This window comes from Cygnus olor, chromosome 7 (assembly GCF_009769625.2).
Source record: "Cygnus olor isolate bCygOlo1 chromosome 7, bCygOlo1.pri.v2, whole genome shotgun sequence".
In the NCBI taxonomy this organism is placed as follows: Eukaryota; Metazoa; Chordata; class Aves; order Anseriformes; family Anatidae; genus Cygnus; species Cygnus olor.
In genome coordinates, this window is record NC_049175.1 from 16500831 (window position 1) to 16528199 (window position 27369).

Here is a 27369-nt window from a genome sequence, read left to right on the forward strand (position 1 = left end):
GAAGTCATACCCTCTGTTAGTTCAGCAGATACGGCACAGAAAAAAACAGACATGCTTTCAGGCTCACTAACCTTCTCTGTCTTTTTCAAGTCTGAAATAGAAGCCATAATTGGCAAGCTAAGTACTAATTGAGAGCAATTGCTCTGACTGTAACTTGATTATGTTAATCAAGTAACAGTTTAGAAAAAAAAAAGGATGATGGTTGATAGTAATTATCTTTCTGTTCTGCAATACTAACACATTTATCATCCTCCTCTTTGCTAACATCCTTTTACTAGACGGGCATCAACTACCTTGTCTTTCAAATTGTTTGACTGAAATACAGCTGTGCCTTCCATAGGCAAGGTGTTATGCAGGCAACATTCAGATTTGGTTTTAATTTTGCTAGTGTTCTTTCTCCCTGTAACAAACCCAACTGAGTCCTTCTAGGCAGAGCGGGGATTTCAGACATTCTTTCCATGAATCCTATAAATTGTACCGAGTCTCAATCACACCTGAATGTAAGGACACAGACTCTGAACTATAATTTAGCTAGTTGTTTCACAGGAAAATTAACACCTTCTTCCTCTCCCACCCTCAGCTGGATTTATTTATTCCGTTACCATTCTCAGTACTTCTGTAAAATTAATTTCCTTCTTCAGAACATACAGGTCTTCATGTTTTGGCTTTCTTGAAAAAGAAGAGTTAATTGCATACTTCAACACTTGATATGATTGAAGAATGCTCTCAGTGAAACCTAGTTGTGCTAAAAGAGTCAGTGGGCACTTTGCTATCAACTCTCCGCAGGATGACATGAACAAACTATGGAATCCAACATCCTCTTTCGTTGGTGGTGATTAATTTGTGACAGTACTATTTTAACAATAGGGTTTTTTTTGTTTGTTTTTGCTATATACTATTCCAGGATTCTCCTACTCCTGCTTTATTATGTTTCTGAGAAAGCATACATTACTGCATACTCACACAAATATCCAGCATAAACTGGTAAAATGCTTTTTTTCATTGTTTGCTTTTTTAAGATGCTCAACATTTTCCATCAATTATAAGACCCATAATTTCTTCTGCTGACTACTTCTCACTTCTTCCTTCTATTCCTGAGTTCATGGATTCCATAATTTATTTCCTCTTTTTCTTTCTGTTGGGACTTATTTTTGTATGGGCAGTTCCTTATTTTATTTTATTATTTTTTTCATTTAACAAAGTTTTCCCCAAGATAACTACCTAAAATTAGAAATCCACAGTTACTCAACCTGTGTTGTGTCCTACCAACTTGATGTCAGATGTTTGCTGCACAATTAAGACAGACTGATTTAAAATTATTTTTGAGTGAAACAAATACATGTACCTAAACTGCAACTAAACATGCAAAAAAAACTGCAATGTCTTTTTTCAATGAAGGACATGCTATGATGTGTGCAGAAGTGACAGAGAGATAAGAAGCTCAAAATACTTTCCCATAGGAAGAAACATGTCAACTCTATTGCAGTCCAAAAGATCCTGCACCTTTTGATTCAAAGACAATAAGCTTAGACTGTCAGTATCACAGAACTGAATAACAGAGGACCCAGCACAAATTCTTACTAGAACAAGCTAATAACATTAATGGGGAGAGAAAAAAAAACACCACCCTCAAATAGGGTAGTAGATTTCCTACAGCTAAGAATATAAAACTATAAGGCTGCAAGTAGTGATTGTAACAAAACATGATGTGTCAAAAGTTTCAAGAAGAAACTCGTAAGGCCTTCAAGACCCTGTTAATAAATTCTAAGTGAGTAATTTTTAATCTGTTCTTCTTCATGCAGAGAATGGGTTGACTCAATTGATTTGAATGTAAAACTAAATATAAGGTTTTATTACACTACAGGCTTCCTCCCCCTCACTCCCCTGATTTCAAGGCCATTCAGCAGGCGCAATTTCTCTACAAGCTCTGTTAGTGTTAGGGACAAGGATTTAACCGATCACAGCATCACACAAATTTCATGACCCTGCAATCCAGTTGCTAGCATCAGCCAACATTATGCTCTTTAAAAACAAAGTTTAGACTCCACAGCTTTTAAGTGGAACAGATGCCAAGTCCCCTATCCCACTGTTCTTTTGTGCAAAAGCAAGGTGGTACCCAGAGCATTCTTTTTTTTTTTTTTTTTTCATTTCTGCCGTTTTTCACAGTATCACAATTACGCACTCTTCTAATGTATCATGATTTTCATCGACTTTAATTCTAGGTAATATAAAAATTTTTAGCTGTATTGTAAAAGATTTAAATTTTATTTGCACATGATGGCTTCATGAATATTACAACATCTATCTTATACCACCTTTTTCACGGTTCGTATCCTATTACTATAACACACTACTGGCTGCATCCCTCAAATATGAGTTGTCAATGAGTTGTTAGCTGCATTTCAAAGCAATGAAATAGAGAATTATGCACCACAAAAATAACAATTTATTATTACTCATCACCTTGGGAGATGATATGCTTTGGACTTGTGAAAGCTGATCATTGTCTTCCGCTTCCCTCTTTCATAAAAGAGATTTGTGTGAAATGCTCCAAAACATGCAGACTGCTAACAGTCAATAACATTGCCGCAACTGAAAGGGAGAACCCTAATAACAGAGCTTAGGGAAAATGTGTGCACGAGCATGCATGCCAAATCATATTGCAACTCTAGGTTTAAGAAAAAAAGGAGAAGCAAGTACAGGGGAGAACTTCAAAGTCAAAACTGGAACTAGAAACAAAGTGTACTAACTTTTTTTTTTGTAGCTGTCTGTTGTTCTGGAGTGTGACTCAGCTGAACAAAGGCTTTTGTCTTCATTTAGAAAGAGTCCATATTGCACAGGAAGTGGCAAAATCTGCTCTCTGGAACGTGCCCATAGTTAAATTTGTTTTCATGGGAATGTAACATAGAAAGTCAAAGTCCCCAGCTTTATAAACACAATAAATCACAATCCTGTTTCACAGAAGCTGATGAGACAAGGGTAAGATGCTGGTTCACTTCAGAATGAGGAGGCATTCAAATAGAAAAACTGCAATTTGTAGGGAAAAAATGAGTGAAACAGTTGACAGCATTTGATTTTTAACTTGTGTTTAAGGAATCTGTAAATACCTGTATTTATAAGTTAAAATAGAAAGAACAACCTGAGAAGCACAGGAGTATGTGACAGTCTGTGCTACCACTATTAATCCAAAACTGCGTAACAGTCACCACAAAAAGTACCACCAGGTTTAACAGTAGCATCTACATTTGAAATATCTGTATTTCCCTTTTTATATCATACCTGCTACAGAGTGCTGAAAATGGAACATAAACAGTTTCTAAATAATCTATTTCTAAAAATCTGTTTTAACAGTACCGAGAGATATTAAGCACTTGGATGTGACCAGACCAAGAGGCTGCAGTTTATCAGCATTTTTAAGTTAAACATCATGTAGTAGAAAACACAAAGAAGCAATACGTTCATTTAAGGACAGATTTTCCTGTTCATTCGGGCACTTCAGTACCTGTGTTTGGACTAGTTCCTGTCACTCTCATTCTCCAAATATTCCCACATCATCAGTGAATTTTCTGATGGAAATCCACCATTATTCTACATACAGAGATCTCTCAGGAATTACCTGCTCTCATGCAAAGAAACATATTTTCCATCAAGGAGTATATGTTTTTTCTACCATACAAAAAAAAAATTTATTTACCTTAGTGAAATAACGTTTATCCTCAATTTAATAAACTAGTGCCACCTACTTTCATGCTTTTTTTTCCCCATAAAAATATGAGCACACACATCGGAAGTTTTTGCTTGCTTGCAGAGTGAATGAGAGGGAGTGTGCTGCACAAGTAAGTCCTGTCTATGTATGCCACAATCATGAAACATGTTATAAATAAAACCGTATGAGAGAGAGTATCATCATTCTCCTTTTGCTGTATGCTGAAGGAAGCGTTGGGGGTAGATACCAATACAGGAGTGAGAGCCTGCACACACGTTTATTAAACGCAGAGAAACAGACATAAAATGGAATAGTTTCTCTCATTGTTGGGCAGGCTGAGTGCATGAGACACTTCACATTAACAAGAATTATAGGATCTGGTTTCTTTTCCTATTTTCTCACTTGAAATAGTTGTGAATTTGTGTCAACCAGTACCTGCAGTATATGTCTGATGTTTTCATGCCTGTCTAATACTTCAGTGATCTTCAGAGCACATACCTGAAGATGAGGAGGCAAAAAAAAAAAGATCCATTTTGCTAGTAAAAATAACTCAATAACAAATGTAGTCTAGAGTTGGTTAGAAAGTGCCGCAGTTTGACCTACCAGTTAAAGCCGTTAATGATACACTGTGCAGTATCAGTTCAGAGAAGCTATGAAACCACCAAGCCATGTTGTTTATACACAGCAGTGTTCTGTAAAACATGTCTCTGACACACAGTGCTAACAGTTTCTTTTACTGAAGCCATGTTCTTCTTTTTCCTTCCTTATCTTCTTTTAAAATACGTGCTTTGGTGACAAAGGAAGACTAACACAGAACGTGGTGAAGAAAGATAAACTACCTCATTTTTCTCTTGTACCACGACTTCTTTTAGTGATCTAAAACATACCAAAGAGAAAATAACTCTTCTTAATGTAATATGCGTCTATTTTATTTCCAGTTCTGAGTTATGCAATGATCTCTCCTGTGAACAATGTTCTTTGCTTCACAGGTACTAGATAATGTGCAGAGATGTAAGGCTGACTATATATTGCCATCATGGCATTGTTCTACCCTTGTGTATCCCGCCTTTTATTAAGGTTGCCCTTAATGAAAGTGCAAAACAAAAGCAACACTTTCTAATGTTGCGGTTCTGCAATGATGGAAAAATTCATATTGGGAAAACAAGTCAGCAAGCCTAAGATGTCAGAATATTATTCAAATGCTTGAAAAAGATAGTGATGTTCCTCAGGAGTCAGTACTGGGACCGACACTGTTTAACATCTTTTTCAGTGATACAAACAGCAGGATTCAGTGCACCCTCAGCAAGTCTGTGGGTATCACCAAGCTGTGGTGCAGTCGACATGCTGGAGGGAAGGGATGCCATCCAGAGGTACCTCAGAGGGACCTGGGCAGGCCTGAGATGGCCCTTGTGAACCTCATGAGGTTCAACAAGGCCAAGCGTAAGGTCCTGCACTTGGGCCTGGCCTTTTCCAGGTGGAGACCAGATTGAGAGCAGCCCTGGGGAGTACCTAGGAGGAGTAGGAGGAGTACCTAGGAGTATTGGTGGATGAGAAGCTCAACAAGAGCCGGTAACGTGCGCATGCAGCCCAGAAAGCCAACCGTACCCTGGGCTGCACAAACAGCAGTGTGGGCAGCAGGGTGAGGGAGGGGATTGTCCCCCTCTGCTCTTGTCAGACCCCACCCAGAGCCCTGTGTTCAGCTCTGGGGCCCCAGCACAAGAAGGACATGCATGGACCTATTAGAGTGAGTCCAGAGGGCGGCAACAAAGATTATGAGAGTGCTGGAGCACCTCTCCTGTTAAGACAGGCTGAGGGAGCTGGGGTTCAGCCTCAAGAAGAAAACGCTCCAGGGGGACCTGACAGCAGCTGAAAACAGGGTAGATTTAGACTGGATATTAGAAGAAATTTTCACTGTGAGGGTGGTGAGGCACTGGCACAGGCTGCCCAGAGAAGATGCAGATGTCTCATCCCTGGCAGTGCTCAAGACCAGGCTGGATGGTTTTTTTTTGCAGCTTAGTGTATTGGGAGGTGTCCCTGCCAATGGCAGGGGGCTGGAACCAGATGAGCTTTAAGGTCCCTTCCAATCCAAACCATTTTGCGATTCTGTGATTCTACAAAAACTCCTCAGAGACTGTGAAAACATAAGTGGCCACAGCACTACACAGGGGAAAGTGTTTCTTTAGATTAATTCAAATATATGTAGTAACTTTTGTGAATTTTACTAAAGGTTATGCTACATCACCATGTATCTAGAAATCGGCTGGTTTGTAGAGCAAGAATGCAGAGAAAGCACCAGATAGGCTTTCTTGTCTCAAAATCTAGTCCTAATTGAACTTACCCTCAGTAAGTATCTGCATGGTAAGCGTTCACCTCCATTTGTACAGATTGAAATACCAATAAAGAGAAGTTAACCTTCCCTCAAAGCTGAAACAGCATGGGCATACGAATCACATTCACAGTACAACAGTTGTTGTTAGACTACTTTTCCATTAATAACAGCGTTTTTCCTTCAGACAATTTCCTTGCCTGATATTTGGATATATCTAAAATATAAACCATGAACAGAAAAAAGCCTGTAATGGCTAAAAAATTAAAGCAACATACATTTGTTATGCCTCATCCACAATCATTTAGTTCCTTCATATAGCTTCAACTGTATCACGTGCTCTGGATGTCTTGCCTATTTACTTGCTTTTGTTTTACCACATATTCTTTCAGTTTGCATGTCTAAATCCTTTAGAAAGTCTGATATGAGAGATGGGGTGCAACCAAATATGCATGTGTTATGAAAGCACGGATAAATGAAAGCACAGATAAATTAAGCAAATTGTACATGACTACAAATGGCCTCTCTATGCCATGATTTACCCAACTTTCATAAGTGAGAATATGCATATCATGCACACAATTTTAGACATACAATCAGGTACATAATGTAAAAACCCGTTTTCCCACATTTTCTTTTGTTTTTGTGTGTTTTTTTTTGTTTTACTTTTAAGAAAGTAAGCCTCCACTGCATATTATCAGTATTCAAAATGCAACACAAAAAAAATTCCTTGAAAGTTATTGACAGATCAGCTACAACCTAGCAGAGGATAAAAAAAATACCAGATGGAGCAGAATGAAGAATTCCTTGACATTAGTACATGATACCAAATGCTGTACTTAAAAGCCAAACTCTCCCCTCCCCCGGCACAACAAGCCTTTCCTTGGAAAACTGTTTTTCAGCTATTGATGGTGACTATTGTCAGTTTGCTATTTTAGTCAAAGGCAAAAATAGTAGAAGTTATGATCTCATAAAATGCTGCTCAGACTTGCTTATCTGCCTTGAAAGTGCCACTTAAAAGAAAGAAAAGGCAGGTACTCACTGAAAATTGAAACCTAAACCCCATAAACCATTATAATACTTAGTATTTTGACATTTGACTTTACAGAAAACTGTAAGCTCTGACAGGGTGATGCAAAAAAAAAACCAAACGCAACACAGGGAGATGATATTTACAGCTAAAGGAAACATGACAGAAAAGAATAAACATGCATTTAAAAGAAACCAGGTATCTATGTATCTCATTGCCTGTAAACACATACGTATCAGCAGCAGTTTCACTGACAGGAGATTTATGAGAGCTTAAGAAAAAATCCAAAGCCAAAAACTTAAAAATAGTATTGATATGAAATCCACGCCAGTAAGTCATCTGAAAATCCTGCTTAGGTTGTTTCCACAGCCCCATGCTACCATAGCATTTTTAAGCATGTAGGAGATGTGAAAGTTAACCATTTTCTCTTACGAACCTTAACTGAAGCTGTCCACAAGGAACTGTCAGACTTTTTCCCCCATGGGATTACTATGGCATTTTATCTCCTCCTAAAAGTTAAAGAAAAAGAACTGAAGTGTTATGTTTCCCTTCTAAAGATCTGACTGTATTTCTACTTCTTGCAGCATATGGGAAGCAGAAAGTATGGCACTGTGACTGCTATCATAGAGGAGAGCTAGAAAAAACACACATACTCCTGAAGAATGAAGGGGCAAACACCTTGAGGAGTTGAAGTCAAAAAAAATGCTACCACCTTTGCTTGCCAAAATTATGACCTTTCACAGGATTTTAAGCAATACACAAATCAAGAGTAGAATGCCTTCCTGGAAGTGTTCTGACAGCATCAGAGAGCATTTATTAGTATACCTTTTTCCAGGAAAACAAGTGCTCCTCTTGCCAGGGTCCTGTAGCACAGGCATGACATAAACAGACTTACTTTTATCTGAAGATATCCATTATGTGATGCCTTAAGAAAGTATTTGGGAAACACTAGCAACCTATGAAGTGCTAACAACACAGAGATGAAGAAACGTCAATATTCACAACTTATACACGCAGGAGACAATTTCCATTCTCTCTCAACCTTGAGACTCTGTTTAAGATTCCATGCCATACTGTGAAGGGATGATATGTTTCTGTAAATGCAAAGGAACACTAACATACAAAATACTAAAAATTACGAGAAATGTTTGTTTTTTTTTCTCCCCAAATTTAAACAAGCATTTACTTCATAAATCACATTGCTTAAATGCATGTACGGTAAGGACACTGAGGCTCCTGGAATTTTGATTCAGTCAGTATTTAATCCTTCCAATGGTTCGTTGCAGATAAACATAAAACAAACATTCAAAACCCAAACTTGAAGAAACTCTCCTCGTTTTGTTAAGAATTGCATGGCATTTTCTTCAGAGCGCAAAATTAAGCTAGTTTCGGTAATTGTATCTTATGGAAGCAAGGAACCTTTTTACCTGGTCAGTCACAAATTCTAGCAGTAGTTCAGCTATTTAAAAACAAGTGTTCATTTCAAAGTTGTTTTTTTTTGCCTGCTTCCAACTTGTCTTTGAGTATAACATGTTATAAAATGGGAATGTTGGTTTTGAGCTTATTTTTGAAACAAGCATCCTAAATTCAAAATAAATGAGTGCTTTTGATGAATATACTTCCTATTGTGCTGCTGAGAAAAGAACATGCAAACAGCCAGAAAAGGCTATTTCTTTTATGCTTCATAAAAACATACATTGCTTTCTTGTTCTGCAGTCACTTAACAGTCTGCAACACTTAAACCACTTGCTGTCTGCACATTGTACACTTAAAATTTGACTCCCTGTGTTTCCATAGGTAGCTAATCTGTTCAGCCTTTAGCTCATGCGCTGTTTGTTGTCGTTCCCTTCCGACCACTGGTTTTACAGACACTCACAATGCAGCAGAGACTTTGCTGCCATATGCGGCTTAGAAATACTATGTTCAGCTATATTTCAGGGTTTGCTTATTCTGTACAAGGCAGACACTGAATTTGAAACAAATCATTTTATGACTGCAGTTACTGTATACCTAAGCGACCAAGAGCTCAGGTCAAGTAGTCATAAGATGTTGAAGTCCGTGCATACATTTTGTTTTGAGTCACTGTCCAAAAGCTAGAAATAGTCACAGAATTATTTATTTAAAGTCTTTTAGCTATCATTAAAATAAAACAGAAGCATCTCCTATAAAGCACAAATCAATGAGAAAAATCAATAAATCCTTCTTTACGTACAGGTATACACTTATCTTCTTATATCTATCTCAGAGAAGCACCAATCAGACACATTTCAGCCCAGTTTTTATTTTTAAACCATTACTTCTGGGAATAGACTCAGAGGCTACTGGTGCAACAGAGCTGACTCCGGACAGCCTTATTTGCATATCCCTTGTTCTTCTGAATAAATTAAGTAAAAGGATAGCTTTAATCCCTTTAAATAAGATAAGGTGTTCTTTACATTTTAATAATTTGTAGCAACTGAGTTTGTTGATGAAGCTCCCTATGTTACAGCAAAGTCAACCAATCACGTCACCTTTTCTCACCTAGCCTATTCCATTTCCTATATTAATTAAGTGTTGGGATTGTGTGACTGCCTGCTTACCCTGTTAGACAACAGTGGATTGGGAAGACTACGATGCAAATGGTGCTTCCTAATCTATATTTGAAATGTAACCAACATTCAAGCCCACCTTGATCACCCTACAGCAAGTCTTGACCAGCAAGATCCACGTACAAACACCCACCTGACAACTGCTAATAAGCTACAAACTCGTGTTTTAAATTTTCTTGCCATCGAGTTTTACACACATGATGGCTTCTCATTTGGAGCAAAGTAATTCATAATTTCAAAGATCAAAATTTCAGTAGTCAATCAATAAAATCAGGCACAAAAACAAAGCCCAAAACAACCTTGGCGCAAACAGGAAATGTTTGAATCTTACAACATTCAACTGCTATGCTACTATTAGCTAGTCCAGCCATTATGAATGATAGGAATTAAAAAGTGAAGCAATACTTAGAGTTGTTCTGCCAACCACATCTGAAATAAAGTTCTCAACCCGTCAAAACATCCATAGATGAAGAACTCATGGCAGATGCTAGAACAGTTCCTAAAGAAAATAGAAATTATGATAAATGAACAAGACCTGAAGGGCTTTGGGAAGTCTCACATCTGATTTTTATTATGAAGCTCCAACAATATTTACATTCTTCAAACAAACTATTAAGGTATATGACAAATGAAAGACATCACCTCCAGGCACACTACTTTAAGAAGCGTGGTCATTAACACTAACTTCAAGCTCCATTCCCTGTCATCTGATTTACGAATCAGTCTGGTGACCACCGATGGTCATCTGCTAGCTTTCAGGAAACTCATGTGGGTCAGAACAGTGGGCTTGGTCTTGTAATTAGAAGTCCTGGAACAGAGTTCATTCTCACAAACATACCATGGCCATGAACAAAGTTTTGAAAAAAATCATGCTACAATGAAATTGAAGTAAAACTGAAGAACACAGTATCATCAGTAATTTCTGAAACACTGGGTAAGGAAGCCAGATTCTGTCTTCAAATGAGGTGAGAACTACACTAGTCTGAACAAAGTTAATCGGTTTTTTTTGTTTGTTTATTTTTTAAACGGAACACAGTCACAGGAGACCCTCACAGCGCTTTGAGTATCTCTGGAAAGGTGGAATTCAAATAAGGCTAGTGTCAAGGCAGCCAAAAGTAAATGTGGGCTTATAATACACTGCAGCTAAAATACTATCAGATTATAATATTCTGGATTGAAATTACAGAAGAAAGAGGCCATTGTTCAAGAAGGAAAGAACAGGGTGTAAGAAGGGGTACAAAGGAAACGCACCTTTATCCTGAAGTTTCAGCTTCAACTGTCCTGACTGCAGATTTCTCACCACAGAGGGCATTCCCATCTCTCTCGGGTTGCTCAGCTCTAGAGCTCACACAACCACCGACTAAATAGGACCGACTTGCTGAGGCAAGCACAAACCTTTTTTGTTATGGGATGTTTCCCCTAGTGCTAGTTTTCAGCCACATCAGTGAGCTGACCCATCAGACACATTCAAGACCAACAATATTCACTGCAATACTTCTGCAAAATAAAGGTTTACAGATGTTATCAGTGTGAGGTAAAGAGAATCTTTATAAAAAACAGTCTCAATTACAGTGGTGTGAGTAAACCTCAGCTATTAAAATTCCCTAGAAATCCATGAAAACCCATCTAGTCTAGGGGCACTGCACATAGCATTAAAAAAAAAAGTGTTCCAGTGAAGACTTCCATCTGCCTATCTGATTGTAATGCAATTATGTGATGATAATGTGATTTTTTTGGTAAAAAAATAAAAATGCAACACACGCAATTAATTAAGACTACTGCAAACATACACTAGGCTTAAAAAGATTTTCAACTGCATAAAAACATTCAAGTTTTAGGTTTCATTTCAAAATGATGGCTATAAAATCCTCAGAGGCAGCCTAGGGTCACCTTAGCCCACTTCTCTCCCACATATGCCTAGCAGGTATGGTAACAGACAAGGAGAGAGATCTTTTCTAAACGTGTTTCCACGCAAGTTTAACCACTCCCCCCACCTAAAGATGAGCAAAATTTCAAACAAAAAGACTTCACTCAAAGTGAGAGGTGAAGAACTACATTATCACTGACTCCCAAAAATCAACTGTAAAGAAATTTACATTAAGGATTTAAAAATTTAAGTCTAATATAAATCCCTTGGCTAGACTTACTGAAGAGCAAGTTCTCAGTAGCACATCCAGGCTTCTTACAACACAGAAACCATCAGCTCATTAAACACATGTACCATGAAACACGAATGAAGGAGTTTCAGAACTGTTCAGTTTGTTCACATTTTGTGGCAGGGAAACTTCTTTTCTTTAGGCTCACAGCTTTGGAAAGATTTCTCTGTCTAAACACAATCCCTGGACAGTACCAAAGACTGTCTGTTGGGAAAAACTGAGAGGTATCTGTTTATTGTTCAGATAAACAAATTTCAGAGCATTTATTTCTTCTGTTCCAAATACGTCCTGTGTTCAAATACCATCACCTTTATTATTTAGAAAAAAGCTAACGTGCATATACACATGGGCTCATGTTTAGCTGATCTGATATTCCTGGGGTGCCAATTCTCCGTTTGGAGATACACTACTGGAGCAACATAAAGTTGCTAAACAGGCATTAAATAAAGTTTCCATGATTACGTCCCCTGGTGTTGCAGCATTCTGCCAACCAGCACAGACAGTAAGGGCAGGAAGAGAAGCATGTTCAGGTTACAATACTTACAGATAGCCAGAGCATGATAAACTACATGTTTCAACACAGAAAAGCACCATTGCCTCACATGTCAGAAGTAATTTTTTTTTAAAGCAATTCAGCTAAATCAGCACAATCCGCTGCCTGTTTAAGGTGCAGGTGCTCTGAATCTCTCCTGGGACTACACAGGAAACCTAAGCTTAGAATTCAAACCACAGATTCATGAGCATTTCTTTGCCTATATGGCTCAATCAGTTGCACAGATCCTGTGCTGCTCTCCTCCCCTTGCTCAAAGCGCATATTGTGCCAGTGAGTCTGCGGACCACATGGTGAACTGAAGATCTCACACACAATCCTGCTAAAAATAACTTTTTGGGGCAAGGGCAGCGGGGGAAGCTACATTATTGTGGTCCCACAGACAGTTGTGCTGATACAACTGCCTTGCTGGAGGAAGGATAGAACAAGTAATAGAAGACTGCTGAAGGAAACGTTTCTGTAACATTACAAGGCACCAAAGAGAGATGCTCTGCTGGTGTGTGACCCCTCTGCAGGCTTCCTATTAGGAGCTGTTACCCTTGTCAGGCCAAAGGAAACTGGAGCCTCCCCTGGAGTGGGAAGCAGCTGCCCCACTCCCTTCCATTCTGAAGACAAAGGCAGCAGGCTTTTCTTTTCCACCACTGTATCCTTGTAAAAAATCCATTGTATTGGATTTTTTTCCCCTCCGGATTTGAGATCTGTCAAATCAAAGTTAGAGCTTTTTACCAGACAAAATTGTGGCAATGTTAACTGACAATAAAACGCAAAGTAGTCCTTTATCTAATACTACACTATTTCATTCTTCTTTGCAAACCTCTCATGCTCACAAACATCTGGCTCAATCCTCAGACTTCTCAGATAAAGAGGGTCACTGGAATCAGTGTGGCAGCCTGTTTGACTTTTGATAGGCATTTAATGTGTTCTATTAACAACTGTGGGAAAAAGAAGTCTATTATAATCACTCTGTATTTAAAAAAAAAAACAAAACTAAAAATAGGCTAGGTAAGTTAAGCACTCACTTAAGAGCATGCACGGCATACTGTGATTTTTCCTGACATTGTGATTTCAGCTTCAGTAGTTTTTTGCTTGTTTTTTTTGTTTGTTTGTTTTTAAGGTATTCCCTAAGCAGGAAGGCTATACCTGAGCTGCAGAAGGCAGAGAGCATATAACAGCTTAGCCTGATTTAAAGCCAATGTTGTGGTTCTTAACTCCTCAACCCAACAAAAACAATCTCATGTGTACATTTATAGATATACTTCCTAGATTGGCAGGTCAGATCTACCTACAGGAGGGAACAAATTGCTGCAGCGGAAAGTAAGCACCAGAGCTGGCACCAGCAGAGGGAGGTAGGGACGGGACCTTCACTGAATGATAGGTAAAATTCACAGCCAGAAACCAAACACACTGTAAGAGGGATGTTACAGCTAAGGAGAGCTGTCCTGTATCCTGGCGCATCATTCCAACAGCTCTCCCTTGGGCAAGGGCAGCGGGTTTCACGTCAGAGTAAGACATCGTGCATTTCTGCCAGAGCACTAAGAATCCCAACAGCCACTGTCACGTCTCCATCAGTGACAGCAGTTTTATCCGATTTTACCAACACTGATCCTTCCATTATGACAACCTCAGTCAGAACTGGGATGCACCCATTTCAAATGAATGATGTGTTTTTAAAAGACCGCATTAATATCAACAACTACCCTCACGCAAAATTAGTAACTACTTGTATTTCCAGAAAGCACAAATATTTGCACTGTGTGACCTCAGTTCCTAGGGCCCAATAAGTAACTAACAATTCAGTGTACACGTTTACATTAGACGTTTTAGATGTTAGGTAATGAGAGTAAACTCAAGGTCTGGATAAGCCCTGCTAAGATTGCTTGAAACTGGAATTACAAAACGGAGAATTTATCATCATCCTATCCAAAAATAAACACATACACAGAAAGTGCTCAGCAAGAACTTGGGACTCATGAAAAGTTATCAAAGTTTTGCATTCGTAATTCACATTTTAAAGCCTCCCTGTGTAAAGGTAGTCCTATTTTATTCATATATTCTCATCAGCTTGTATTATTTAAAACATGTGGGACATTTACACTGATGAAAAAACAGGTCAGGCTTAAAACAAAACGAACAGCGTTTCTTTTTATTAGCAGATTAAACACGCAGAACTGTAATTTTAAATTCCAAGTAAAGTAACTTAACACAAACATTCCGAACACACAAATATTCCGAACACACATATAAAAGCTACTTGAGATCTTCAATTGCAAACCTCTTACTAAAAACAGAGCTGAAAGATAAGTTTGTTGATCTCATTTGAAAATGCACAAAACTGTGACTATTGATTGATTCTTCTAACATCAGCAGCCAATAAAACAGCCCAGCATGTCTGAAATACTATTAGATACGTATTTGTAAAATCTAGACCTTTCACTTTCAAAGATTCTGCTTTTAAGCACGTTTATTCTTCTTTTGACGCTGAATTTACATTACAAAACTCAAACACATTTATTCATCTTTAACTTCTACATAACCACAATAATTACTACCAAAATATGCAAAGTCCAAATACATGTAAGCCCAGTAGATACAGTCATGCAAACGGAATGTCCTAAACATTATTTGATTGCTGCCACCTACTGTTGTTCCAAACATGTTGCAAGGAGCTAACCATTTTCCCCTTCTGCCTCAACCTAATACTAGAACTAAACTATTTAGAAAGCTTTGAAAGTCACCAACTCTTGCCGTACCACATGTTATGTAAAGAGAAAGCAGAGGAAAATGAACACACGGCAAAAAGATTTTTTTTCTTTTGATTACTTTTGTTTGGCAATTCTACTGTAATTTCAAATAAAGACAGAACACATACAATTTCTGAATTGAAACCAACCAAAGCAAACCAGTGAATGGTAACTTCATCAGATACCAGTATACCAAAGAGCCCTAACAATGCCCATTTCACAGCCTACCAACTCAAGAGACTTTATGACTTACAGTAGCACTAGTATTACTTCTCTCTCTGCTGTTTCTAAACATGCAACTGATATGTCCATCTAGGCACGATGGTTGTAGAAGGAATGAATAAAGATTGAAAATGAAGATGAACAAAGATGAATAAATCTAAAAAGACTGACCATAGCAAGTCACTTTCTTCACTTAAAAAATTGATAAATGCTGGCCCAATTCCAAGAATACAAACAGAAGAATACAACAGAAAAAAAATATTTTTATATATACACACAGACAAATATATATATATATATACACACACACACACACAAAATAAGAGATTTGTATACAACACACACAGTTCTCCATTTATCAGACTAAGTTTTGGCATGACACCCATAAAACAAGGAACTCTGGAAGAGCCATTTCTCACACACACCATTGTAAATGGTAATTCTAGGTTGCCAAAGGCCACCTATGTTTGTCTCCTCCTAAATGTGTATAGCTTCACAATGACAATGTTCAGTCTCATCTAAAAGGTTAAAAAACAGGGAAAAGACCCAAACTAATATACTAACCTAACAAAAGATTCTGTCTGCAGAGCTTTAAGTATTAAAATGGAAACTTTGCCACTGAACATAAAATTGGGGATGGGAAGGATGCATCTCCCGCCATTTCAAAATCTTAATTCTCTGAGTATCACATGAATAAAAGAAAGTGATTTTTAGAAGGACTTGGGATGGGAAAGAATGCCTCCCTGAAGAAGGTGTGGTTTTCCCTATTGCTCGCCTTCATTTCTGAAGCCAGAACACAAATTCAAGAACTAGTAAGTCATCTCACTAAGGGTAAAATTTTGCTGTTTCAAATTTATAAACCTGATCTCATTCGTTTTCTGCAACAGAATACTGAAGATGTCTAAAATAATAACCAAGGAAAACATTCACCAGTCTAAGCCCAGATCAGTCACCAGACCCAAAGGCACCTACGTTAAGGTTAAGCTGATTGCCAGGTCCCAGCTGTTCAGCCCAGTCATGCACAGCAGCTCTGCCAGGGAGAGGAACCCACAATGTGCACCTGTAGGATGCTTTTGTTGAAGCACTTATCTACAAATACAGGGGCCTAATTTTCAGGACGCATCTCTGAAAGCATTGCCATAGGTGCCCAAACTATTCTGTTACTAAAGAAACATACTACACGTTTAAGGCAAGCATTTATGGGACCACTGTTTTAAAATACAATATTGAAACACTTAAGTGTTCTCAAGCAGGGGAGAGTACTAGCGTGAGAGTTAAGCTCCAGACTCACACAGCAAAAGGGTGAATTTCTGCGAGGGGTGACTTTCCACTTCTGATTAGCCATTTGAACACTCCAACTTGGGTTCTTAAACACAGGTGTATCAAAGGTTAATTCCAGTGCTTGCTAGTGGATCAGAGCCTCACCTATTCCACACAGCTGCTCCCATGCACCATCACTTATTTTATAGCCTTTATCTTTACATTAATGCTAACAACCCCTCAATCAAAATACATTTAAAACTTAATTTTTCTGTGAACTGAAAGATCCAATTATACCTAAGTGGCCAAAATGGAATCTGTCATGGGTCCATGGGGAGCACTTGAGTCTCCAGCATGTAGCAAAACTGATGTGAAAAGACTTCTCTAACGGCAACCTCACAGAGGAAGTGGTGGAGGAGAACAGTCAAGGATATTGAAGATCTTTGAAGTAGCTGCCGCCAATTAAGAAATTGTCAAAACAGGGATGGCAACACCAAGGCAAAGCAGAGTATCTAGTGAAGGCTGGTTGTAACACGGCCTACAATCACGGCTGGGGTAATGGCCAAAGCGCTCTCTGTTGACACCGCTCATCACAACCAGAACAGTGGCAGAGTTAACATCACCACAAGTTTGCCAGTCTATGTCTTTAATTTAGCCCCAGTGTCCATCTTCTATATAATAAAGGCCTCAGGATCAACAGTTAAGGTAGAGTTACTCCTAAATCCCCCCTTCGCTTTAATCCTGCAGTCTCAGAGCAGTTGCACTTGCCATCTGAGCAGACCTGACAGGCTCCTGTTGCTAGAAGCAGAAAGTCGCCCCCTTCCTCTGGTTGGATGTATCTGAGGCACCTCCTGCTTCAGCTGTGGCAGAGCACAGTGAGAAGTGAAGTGATTCCTCCCACTCTGAGTGACAGCAAAGGGGAAGTCTGCAATGAGAAGCAGGAACCTCCCCTTCCAGAAGGAGCTGCAATTGCCAGTTCATGCATTGCAAATGTACAAATATGTTTCTTGTTAGAAGAGCAACATCTTTTCTCCACTCTTGGAACGTCAGATCACACAAGGGACTGTCCTCCTCTCCTTGCAAGGATGCAGGTTCAGAAGATGTGCAGGCTAACAACACTAGCAAGCAGGCAGACACTCATCAAGTCAGGTCAGCTCATACAGTCAAGTGAAAAACAATGCATTTTACACTGTCACAGTCAGCTCAGGGTCAGAACAGGAAGCAGATCTGACTCGCAGTGTGACACCCACTCACTAATGCTGACAGAGGCAGCAAAAGCAGGACAATGTCAGCACAAAGAGAAGAGGACTATTCTTTTCTGCAGCTGTCCAGTTATACCAGCCTGAACTCACCATGAAACTGCATGTTAACTCTCAAGTGAGACAGATCCAGGAAACCCTAATTCTCTGTCACCAAAACTCAGCTCTTTGACATGCAGTCAATATAAGGCTGAGATCTGGAGATACAGTAATGCACCCTGACTCTTTGGAAGTCAAGAAGAATCCGATACCTAGACCTTGTTCAGGCACTGGAACATCTCCCTTGTATTCTCCTGATTATTTTCCCCTCACTTCTTAGCCTATAGAAACAGTAGCACAGAAGCCAAGAGATCTAATGCTGGGGAACTCCAGGGTATGGGGAGTCAGCCCTGTTGCTTGAGGTGAAAAATTAACGGTTGGGAATCTCTATTTGGCAAAGAAACTAGTCCCACACAGAGTAAAGGCAGAGAGAGAAAAAGAACTGGGGAGAAAGAGAGAAGACGACAAGACTTGCTGGGTTCCCATGGGTAGAAGTTAATCCTGCAGTTATACAGAAGATAAAGATGCTTTTCACAACATCTGACAGTTCCAGCACCGGAGCAGGTGAAATGAACCGTTCACCTTAACTACATCTTCTGAAGGGGACTTGCCTTCTTTTTGGACATGAAAGGATTCAATTTTCAAAACAAATTGCCCTAACAATGTTTTCAAAAAGCGGCAGAAATGCACAGTTGGTACATACTTGAAGGTTTTCTGCTTTCAGTGGTTTCTGGAAAACGTTATCTTTTTTTTTCTTTATATTACCGTTATTTCAAAATGTTTTAAAGCATTCTCAATCAATGTAAGAGCCCCAGAGTGCCCACAAAGTCATATGATGTACATATGCCACAGATACTTAATCATCATTCAGTCTCCATCCACTGAAACTGCTTGGTAATTAAATGTGTATTAAATCCAGTTTATTCCAGAATACTCATCTTTTACATGGTCATGTAAATCTGAAATTATTTTCAAGATGCCAGGGAATATACACCTAACTCCACTAAATCTGCTCCCACATTTTCACTTGCTGCTTTAACAAAGCGAGCAATGCAGTCTATACCCAAGCACGTTCCTCTAGACACTGCTCTCGGTGACATTGAGCAAGTAGGGTACCAAGTACGTGATTTTCATGAAGCAATACATTTTTACCTTAGTATATTAGCAGACAGTACTACTAGTTACTCTGTTCCATTCCCAGGACATTCAATATCAATCCCTGTTGGAAGGGACACTGGACAGAGCCACCACAGTGCATTATTTGCCCTTTTAATCGCACCACCAAGCAAACTGCTACCTTCTTAAGCCTGTCCCAATATATTTGTAGAGTCTGGACTGTTGAGGTGCTTGAAGCCCTGACACATTGTGAGCTGACCTAACTGAACTGGAGTAGCTTGAGAGTTAGCCATGATGACAAACACCTTCAAAGCACACATGTATTTAAACGCATTGAAAGCCAAGATACAGCACAACACAAGGAGCCAAGGTCAGCTCTTCATCTTTAGAGTGCTGGCAGAGCTGCTACAAGCCAGAGAGTGGAAAACCCACAGATTTTAAAGTGTCTACTTCAGGATCTGGCAGCAAAGAGGCGACGAGCCCTGTCAGACCAGAACTGACTCAAAACAGAGTCATGTGGCTGCCCCACACTGCTGCCAGCACACTCAGTTCAACGAGAGTTTATGAGCCAGATGCAGCACGTCCTTGGTACAACACTGCAGCTGAGGTGATAAATCCACCTATCCACCAATAAATGAAGCCCAGTGCACTTCACATGGCTTTGCCAGAGCCAGCGCAGGCCTGGCTAGGCCTCCTGGCCTCTGCTCAGCATAAACCGTAATAGCTGCATTGAGATTCCTCTCCTGGAAATCCTCAAGGCCCTTCTGCAAGGACTCCTTAATGTGGATCAGGTCCGTGGTAACTGCATCAAATTTGCTCCCCTGCAGGGCGGCACCTCATGCTGCAGGGAGCATGCTGTGGACAGGCACTGACCAGCACAGTGCCAACATGGCTGAGCAGGGCTCATCAGCTGAATTTCAGAGAAAAGCTGGCGCTGCAAGCCACAGGCCAAGATAACACACCTAAGCTGGGAAAGCTGTCCAGACTGGAACTTACATTCCTTTCTCAGCACAGAGCTGCTCTTTCTAAGCCTCCATGGCACTGTTAAACACATTCACCCCAATTAAGCACCAAAGGTTAATTGAGACTTAATCGTGTTTGGGAAATACAACCCCCAAGGGGACAGCCAAAAACAGCAAACAAGCTGGAGGGGCTGAGAGGCTTTCATCTTCTAGATCAAAGAGCCCTGCTCCCAGCTTTTTTGTCCCCTGAAGGCCATATGATTTTAGTCCCACTGAATGCCCCAGGGATTTTCCCTGCAGTGCATATGTTATTCAAGTCTTAGTCCCTGGATCATCCCAAGTGCAAACATACCAAGGGCAGCAATGAAAAAAAAAATAAAAAAATATCAGACTTCCACAAAGAGGTAGCAACAAGGAAATAATCACGTGCAGACTAGCTGAGGATCTTGTCCATTTTGATAACTATTTTCAAGTTACAGAAAGACTATCCTGTTTTGGAAGCCCCCCCAGAATTAAAGCTCAGATGAAAAGTGACTCAGCAAAAATTTGCAGAGATTTTTTTCCATCTAGTATTAGATTATTGTGCTCATGCACAACACATATAGCCTCACAACTACCCATCTCCTATCAGTTTGAGATTCATCATGTTCTGGCAGAAATCAACAGGCAGCTCAGACTGTTGAGGACTTTTTTACTATACATGAAGCTCAATCACCATTTCAGGCTCAATACCTGCAGTTCTGAGGTACAAACTTACTGTTTACAATGTCACCTTGTAGCTGAAGAACTTGTGGAACAGGCATTGTGAGAATAACTATATCAAACAGTTCTGGTGGTCCCATTTTCCTGGAGACTTCCCATTTCCCATCTCGAAGAGAGATGTGAGTTACGTGGTATCCATAGAAGACGTCTGCACCTGGTTCAAAAAAGAAGAGTTAAATACATGTAACTGGATTCCATGGAGAAATACACAGTAGTTTCCCTTAGTAAGTGGATGGCTTGCAAACAGCAAAGCACACAGATGATCTTTGGGCAAAGTTTCACAAATCAGGTTGCTGAATTTAACAGCCACCATAGGACATTTAAAGAAGAGATCCTCATTGGTTGAAAAATTCTTGTAACTCTCTTGTGTTAGGGCTGGCATTCATCTGACTCCTTACTGACATGATTCAGCTCAGTAAACAGGTCGAAAACTATCAGCTGCTCTCTGACAGGTTCGCTTCCTGTGGCTTTAGTGAGCTGAACTGCCTCAGCATGAAATCGGATGAGCACAGGACGTGGCACAGGGTAAGGGACCAAAGCATACATCCAGGAGCTTAAAGAGAGAACTGTCCCCCTTAGCATATCCCACATATAGGGAGACAGGACCATAATTATTTGAAAGATTAGGGACTAAAAGAACAGCTAATTAAAAGAAAAAAGTCCCATGAAACATGCAAAGCTTGACTGCTCATAAAACTAACGTCCTTCAAACCAGAGTTAAATTAGTTCACTAAGCAGTATATTGTGGTTCTGCCACATTCCACCTACTGTGGTAGTTACAGTTTAAACTAGCAGATATTCTTCTCTTCAAGTCTTTTCGGAAGAGCTTTCAACACAGGAGGTTTACATACTAAGTGCTCATTTCTTCGAAACACAGGATGTAACCCACCACTGTGCTCCCAGCTGCTTGTGGAAAAAAAACAACACTCACTTTATTCAAGCTGTATGCAGCTTAAATATCTTCTCAATCATCTGTGCAAACACAGTGTCATCTTACTCCCACTACATTATTTCTGTCCTAAATGCATAGGACTTGCTAACCAAACAGGATAAATATAATCTTGGTTATTGGTCCTACAGTCCTTACATCTGTAGACATTTTTCATATGCCTGCAGTGCAGCTGAAGTCAGTGAAGTGCCTGCAGGACTTGGAAATTTCCAAAGCTCACAGACATGTTTAACTACTTAAGTAACTTCAAGACATATATAAACAAATAAGGAACTTGAACAGTTTTTCAAATTTAAATCTCCAACTAGAACATTCAAGAATGCCGTCAAAAACATCGTAATTAAAAACTTTAATTTCAAACAAATGCATCTAAAAATTACCTGACTGTTTTAAATAATACTTGACAACTGAGGAGATGCCCTGAGGTGCCATGTAATTGCAAGAGCCTTCCTTCTCTACCATTCCTTCAATGGGTGCAGTCAGTGGTTTCAAGATGCCATGAGACAGAAGTTCATCGTAGAAGCTTAAAAAGAGCAAGTGACAGAGATGAAAACTCACTGCATGAAAACCAACACCAGCTGCCATTACTTTTTGCAACTAATGATGAGAAGCCCAACTTTTGAATCAATAAAAACTGTTCTGTAGTCTCCCTGTTTTTCAGGCAGACTATGCACAACCAGGAACCTTAAGCATAAAGACAAACCATGTTGCTGTTTTACTGGGGGCTAGCCTCTTGTAAGACAGCAACACTACCTACTGTGCCTGTAATACAAACTGCTAGAGAGCCGTCTGACCAGAAAGTTTCACGACTGATTGAAACACGGAATACAGGGCTCTTATTAAAGCTTTGAACATCAGTACAAAATGAATTGCCATCTGTTCACTGTGGGGTGCAGGAATGCTCCAGGAGCTGTATGCGGACGTCTGAAACATGCGTGATTTTTGCTGGGTTTTGGTACAAACGCCCCACTTTGCTGACAGCTTCCCATCGTTACATCACTGTTCCCCTCCCAAGCCTACTGGGCACAGCCCCGTGCCACAAGCAAGCCCCAGCAGGCCTCCGATCCTAATGAACGCGATCTCTCGCTATCCCCGCAGTCAATGACAGCTTTTCTTAGAGGTGGAGACTTCACAGCCCCAAGAAGCTAGGCACAAAATACAAGGATCCCTGATTCTGCTTTCACACCTCGCTTTTCCCTGGCACCTAAAGCCTTTTTCATGAGGTCTAGGGGACTCCGACGTACGTCAGGCATTGAGAAAAAACGCCCCTGTGCGCAGAGGGGCACCGGACTGCCCCCACCATAGGTGTGCCTGCGGTGGGCACACCCGTCACCGCGGGCCCCGTGCAGCAGGTGCGACGACGACCCACGGGTGCCATTCTGAGGAAGGTCACTTTGCCCCCAAGCCTGTCTGGCCCGCAGCGAACTCCCGCTCCACCCGCTCTGCCCCCGACTTCCTCAGCAGCACCTTCCCAACCGCCGCGAAGAGAGAAAAGCCTCCGCCCGGCCACAGCCGCGGCCCCAGAGGCACCGCAAAAACCGGAGGGCCGCTGCCAGGAGCCGGGGGGCCGCCGCGGAGAGGCGCGGGGCGCTCGCTCCGCCCGCTCCCTCGGGGGCCGGGGCCGGGGGCGCTCACCTGCCGCGCGGCCCGGCGCGCCCCGCCCGCGGGCTGACGTACTGCGCTCCCAGGTCGGCGCTGCAGGCGGCGTCCCCCGCGCTGCGGCTCGTGCTCATGCGGCCCCCTGCAAGCAACGCCCGCTCGGCTCGGCTCGGCTCGGCTCGGCCCGGCCCGGCCCGGCCCGGCCCCGGCCCCGGCCCCGGCCCGGCCGCCCGCCCCCCGCCCCGGCCCGGCCCGCCGGGCCCACCTGCGCCGCGCGCCTTGTCCCACACGACGACGCGACCCCGCACCGCCCCCCGCAGCAGCGCCGCGCAGGCGCCGCCGGTCAGCCCCGCGCCCACCACCAGCACCCTCGCCATCGCCCGCCCCGCTCTGCCCCGCCCCGGCCCGCCCCGCCGCCGGGAGGCACCGCCCCCCTCCCTTCCCCTCCCGGCTGCGGCCCTGCCCGGCCTGAGGGCCCGCGGCAGCCCCGCGCCTTGCCTGGCAGGGCTGCCTTGTTTTCAGTTTGCTTGTTTTTGAGTTTTTAGGTTTTGTGCAGTTGATCACGCGTGGTGTTTGAGCCAGGGGAGGCAGTACTCTGTGATTAGGAGCACGGGTGGGATGTGTGCTAGGACTCATCCACGGAGCTCGACCTGCCATGGGAAACTGTCCCACAGCATTCAGCCCGGAAAGTGGAGCGTGACAATGTAGAAGTCTGCGAGTTCGTGAAGGATAAGATGCATGCTAAGCCAGCCCTGCACCAGTTATCCAGGAGTGCTCGGGGCTTCATCCACCCTGATGAAGATCAGCTTCTAAAGTAATCAAAACCCGCCCACCTGGAGGTGCTACCCAGCAAGAATTACTCGAGGGTGTGACAGCTTCCAGAAAGTGCTGATGGGCCATCTCCAGCACCTAGAGTTTTGCTGTAACTATACCTGGCAGTAGCTTGAATTTTGCAAGAAGCTATGGCTTGATGTTAGGAAAGAGGGATCCCAATGTACTGAGAGTGGAGTAGATAATGCTGAGGGGTGGTGGCAGGTATGCACCTGGAGAAGGATGAAATTTTCTCAGCGATGGTCATAGCACACTAGTGGATACCAGTAGGCGACAACCAGCATTTTCTAAATTTATTAGGTTGCTGCTGTGGCTTCTTGGAGTCCACGGGCAGAAGCTGAAGAAACTTCACCTCACCTGTTGTCTTTGCAGAGCTGCCCCTTCCACCTTTAACACACTGCCAACAGTTTGCCTCGTGGCCACAATTCAGGAAAACACATTTGATCCTGCCAGCCTGGAGAGTGGGCGACTGTGAAATGGTTGGATTACTATCCTTACTGAGCTGCGTAGGTGAGGGAAGAAGTACCAGAGAACTGCAGATAGGATCATGGGAACATGGGAGACACTATAACCTGATGCTTCAGCACACGTCTTGCAACAGATTGATGTAAAACCCCTTATGTGGAGCTCATTGCATCTAAAGGACTGGGTTTGCCTGCTGAGGGTGTTGATGGTACCCACTTTGAATGGGAGCTCAGAGTTGGCCTCGAGGCAGATGTTGTTTAATAGGCACTTCTTTGAGAGAGTTTGGAGCCCCTGTCGCCCTTTGCCGTGTGAGTTGTGGTGTAGTGCTGTTCAGTCTAGGGCTTCCTCAAGTTTGTTTTTTTTTAAAAAGAAATTGACCACTCAACTGACCCTCCAACATGTAAGTTTCAGGCTGTGAATTCAGACTGCTGAGAGGTTTCCTCTTCTTGATACCATTGGCTACACCATTCCATGCTGGAGGATATGTTCCTCTCCACAGCACCTCCTGCAGGGAGCACAGGTCAGCACCTTGCTCTGCACTCAGCCTGCTGTGAGTGCCCTCCATCTCTTGGTGCACTGTGCAGATAGCTCAGGAAGCACTTCACAGCTGTGCCTTTCTTTTTGGTACTTAGGACATAGCTGTGGCAAAGCTGTAGTCCCCTGTGGTCCTTGGGCTCAGGGTGCTGCTGAGCTTTGCATTCAGCGTTGCTTAGAGGCATGAGAGGTCCTGAATGGAAATTGATTGTAGCTGCTTTCCTCTAAAAAAATCTGTTGGATCATGCGATTATATCTCTGCCGGTGGGCTGAGCAGTGGTTTGTTGCTTGTTTATTCAGGAAAATGAGATTTCTCAAACCTCATAAACGTTTTGTGTAAGACCAAATGACCAAATACATTAAGTTCGCTTGGGAATGGTTTATTTTACTGAAGGTTTGTCTGGATTCTCACTGGCAGCTTAATTTGTGAGAAAGTTAAGTAGAGTTTCTTGATAAAGAAAGTCTACATTGGTAGAGTTTCTTGGTGCATTTTCTTGGTAAATTGTGTCCTGGTGGAGCCAGATAAGAAGGTATTGACAAGAGAAGAGTATTAAGATAACCAGAACAGAAATATTAAGGATCAAGACAGAACCTTTGGCAGTGATTTTATAGAAAAAGATTATTAAACTTGAGTGTGATAGGTGGTGAAAGCACCTAAACAAGAACAGTACAGAGCACTCTCTGCTCACTTGGTGACCATTATGGACTGTTAGCAGAGAGAGTAAATGTGTTGCAAGAAAAAGCTCCATGAAGTGGGTGAGGACTCTTGGATGTGTGACATCTTTCTGTTTCAGGACCAAACACCTAACTTAAGTATGTGTGGGTGACAGGAAGCCCTGGATGAGGGCAGGGCATGATAACACACTCATTAGGAGCTGTAGCATAACAGCCTTTCTGGAAAGGACCTGGGAGTGGTGGTGGATGTCAAACTGTGTATGAGCCAGCAGTGTGCTGCAAAGACAGAGAACTTCAGACTAGGCTGCAGGAGTGGAAACATGGCCACCTGATCTCAGTCAGTTATCTCTGGCACAAGGGAGGTCACACCTGGATGCCAGGTCCAGTTCTGCTCTCCCCAGTGCAAAACAGTTGTGAGACACTGGTGAGGCCCAATACAGGCTGGTAAAGTTGCAGTGTCTCTACGAGAGGTGGACAGAGCTGAGTTTATTGGGTCTGGCCACAGGCGGCCTGAGAGGGGTCTGCGAGCAGCTTGTGACCTCTGAGAGCGCAAAAGGTGTTAGAGACAAAAGCCGCTCTGGTGCAGCACACAATGTGGTAAGGGACAACAATGTTGTGCCTTTGGATGTTGACAGTAGAACTGTGGTAATGCTTCTCAAGAGTGGGGAGCAGCCCCAGGACAGTCACCACAGAGCTGGGGGATCTCCATCCTGGGGAGTTTCCAAAACGTGACTGCTCAAAGCCAGGGCCACTCTGATCCAGTACTGGGGATAGTCTTGCTTCTAGTGGGACACTGCATAAAGATCTCTGGAGATCCATTCCCACCACCATTTCTTTGATGCCACGATTATGTGATCATTCTCAAGGGCCTCTCCTTGATGTTTAGCAAGAGCTGTATATGAGATTTGAGAGGCCTAAGTATCTTGCAAGACTTGTGATAATGTTATCACTTTTCAGGTGCCGTGGGACTCTTGGCTATGAACAAAACTTTAGCCTTACATCCTTCAGGGAGGACAGTGCCTCTAGATGAGCCCAACCAGAATTGCCCTGCCACTGCCCCAGAGTACAGACTTCCATGATCAGTTTCCTCAGAAGGTGAAAGACAAAGGTGTCTTACTCCTGGAAGTGTGGCTTCTGTACTGTAAAAGTAAGATGCAAGAAGCAACCTCCAAGTCTCTAAATGATGAGCAATTTTTTTTTTACTATGGCTATGTTTAAAGAGCGGACTCATTGCCACACCTTGTAACGTGCCTTGGGCACATACCAGGTCCGCTCCAGTTTGACAGTCAGGACCCATCTGTCCCCATTGATCCTGCACTGTGATTTCAAGGCAAATCAATCCTTGAATGTGGGGCAGAAGACAGCCAGAGCCCTGACAGGGATGATGGGGAAGGATAAACGTGAAGAGATGCACCTGTCTACCGTGTGTACGTACAGTAGAGCTTAGGTGCTCTTTGTACTTTCCCGTACGGGTGTGAAGAACAAGGATGTTGCAGTGGGTCAGCCCTGGCCAACAGCTAAGCACCCACACAGCTGCTCACCCGCTCCACTCCCTCTGCCCCCAGAGTGGGACAGGTGGAGAAAACAGGAAAGGCAAAA

The 27369-nt window shown here is 42.1% G+C and overlaps 1 protein-coding gene across 7 annotated transcripts in view; it reads right to left on the reverse strand.

Annotated features, from left to right (window-relative positions):
* The window catches only part of RNLS (renalase, FAD dependent amine oxidase), an 84530-nt gene extending 60887 nt beyond the window's left edge, over positions 1-23643 (reverse strand). For 6 of the 7 annotated variants that reach the window (XR_005821459.1, XR_005821460.1, XM_040563423.1 and 3 more), the window contains exons 1-4: positions 23531-23642; positions 23302-23407; positions 22047-22189; positions 20713-20871 (exon numbers count right to left, since the gene is read on the reverse strand). Coding sequence is in view for 5 of the 7 variants with exons in the window: in XM_040563423.1 (XP_040419357.1) it covers positions 20713-20871; positions 22047-22189; positions 23302-23407; positions 23531-23642 (520 nt within the window). In the remaining 2 variants the exon portion in view is untranslated. Of the gene's footprint in view, positions 1-20712; positions 20872-22046; positions 22190-23301; positions 23408-23530 lie in introns of all 7 variants that reach the window. The other variant, XM_040563426.1, reaches the window with a different exon arrangement.
* Between the last annotated feature and the right edge of the window lie 3726 nt (positions 23644-27369).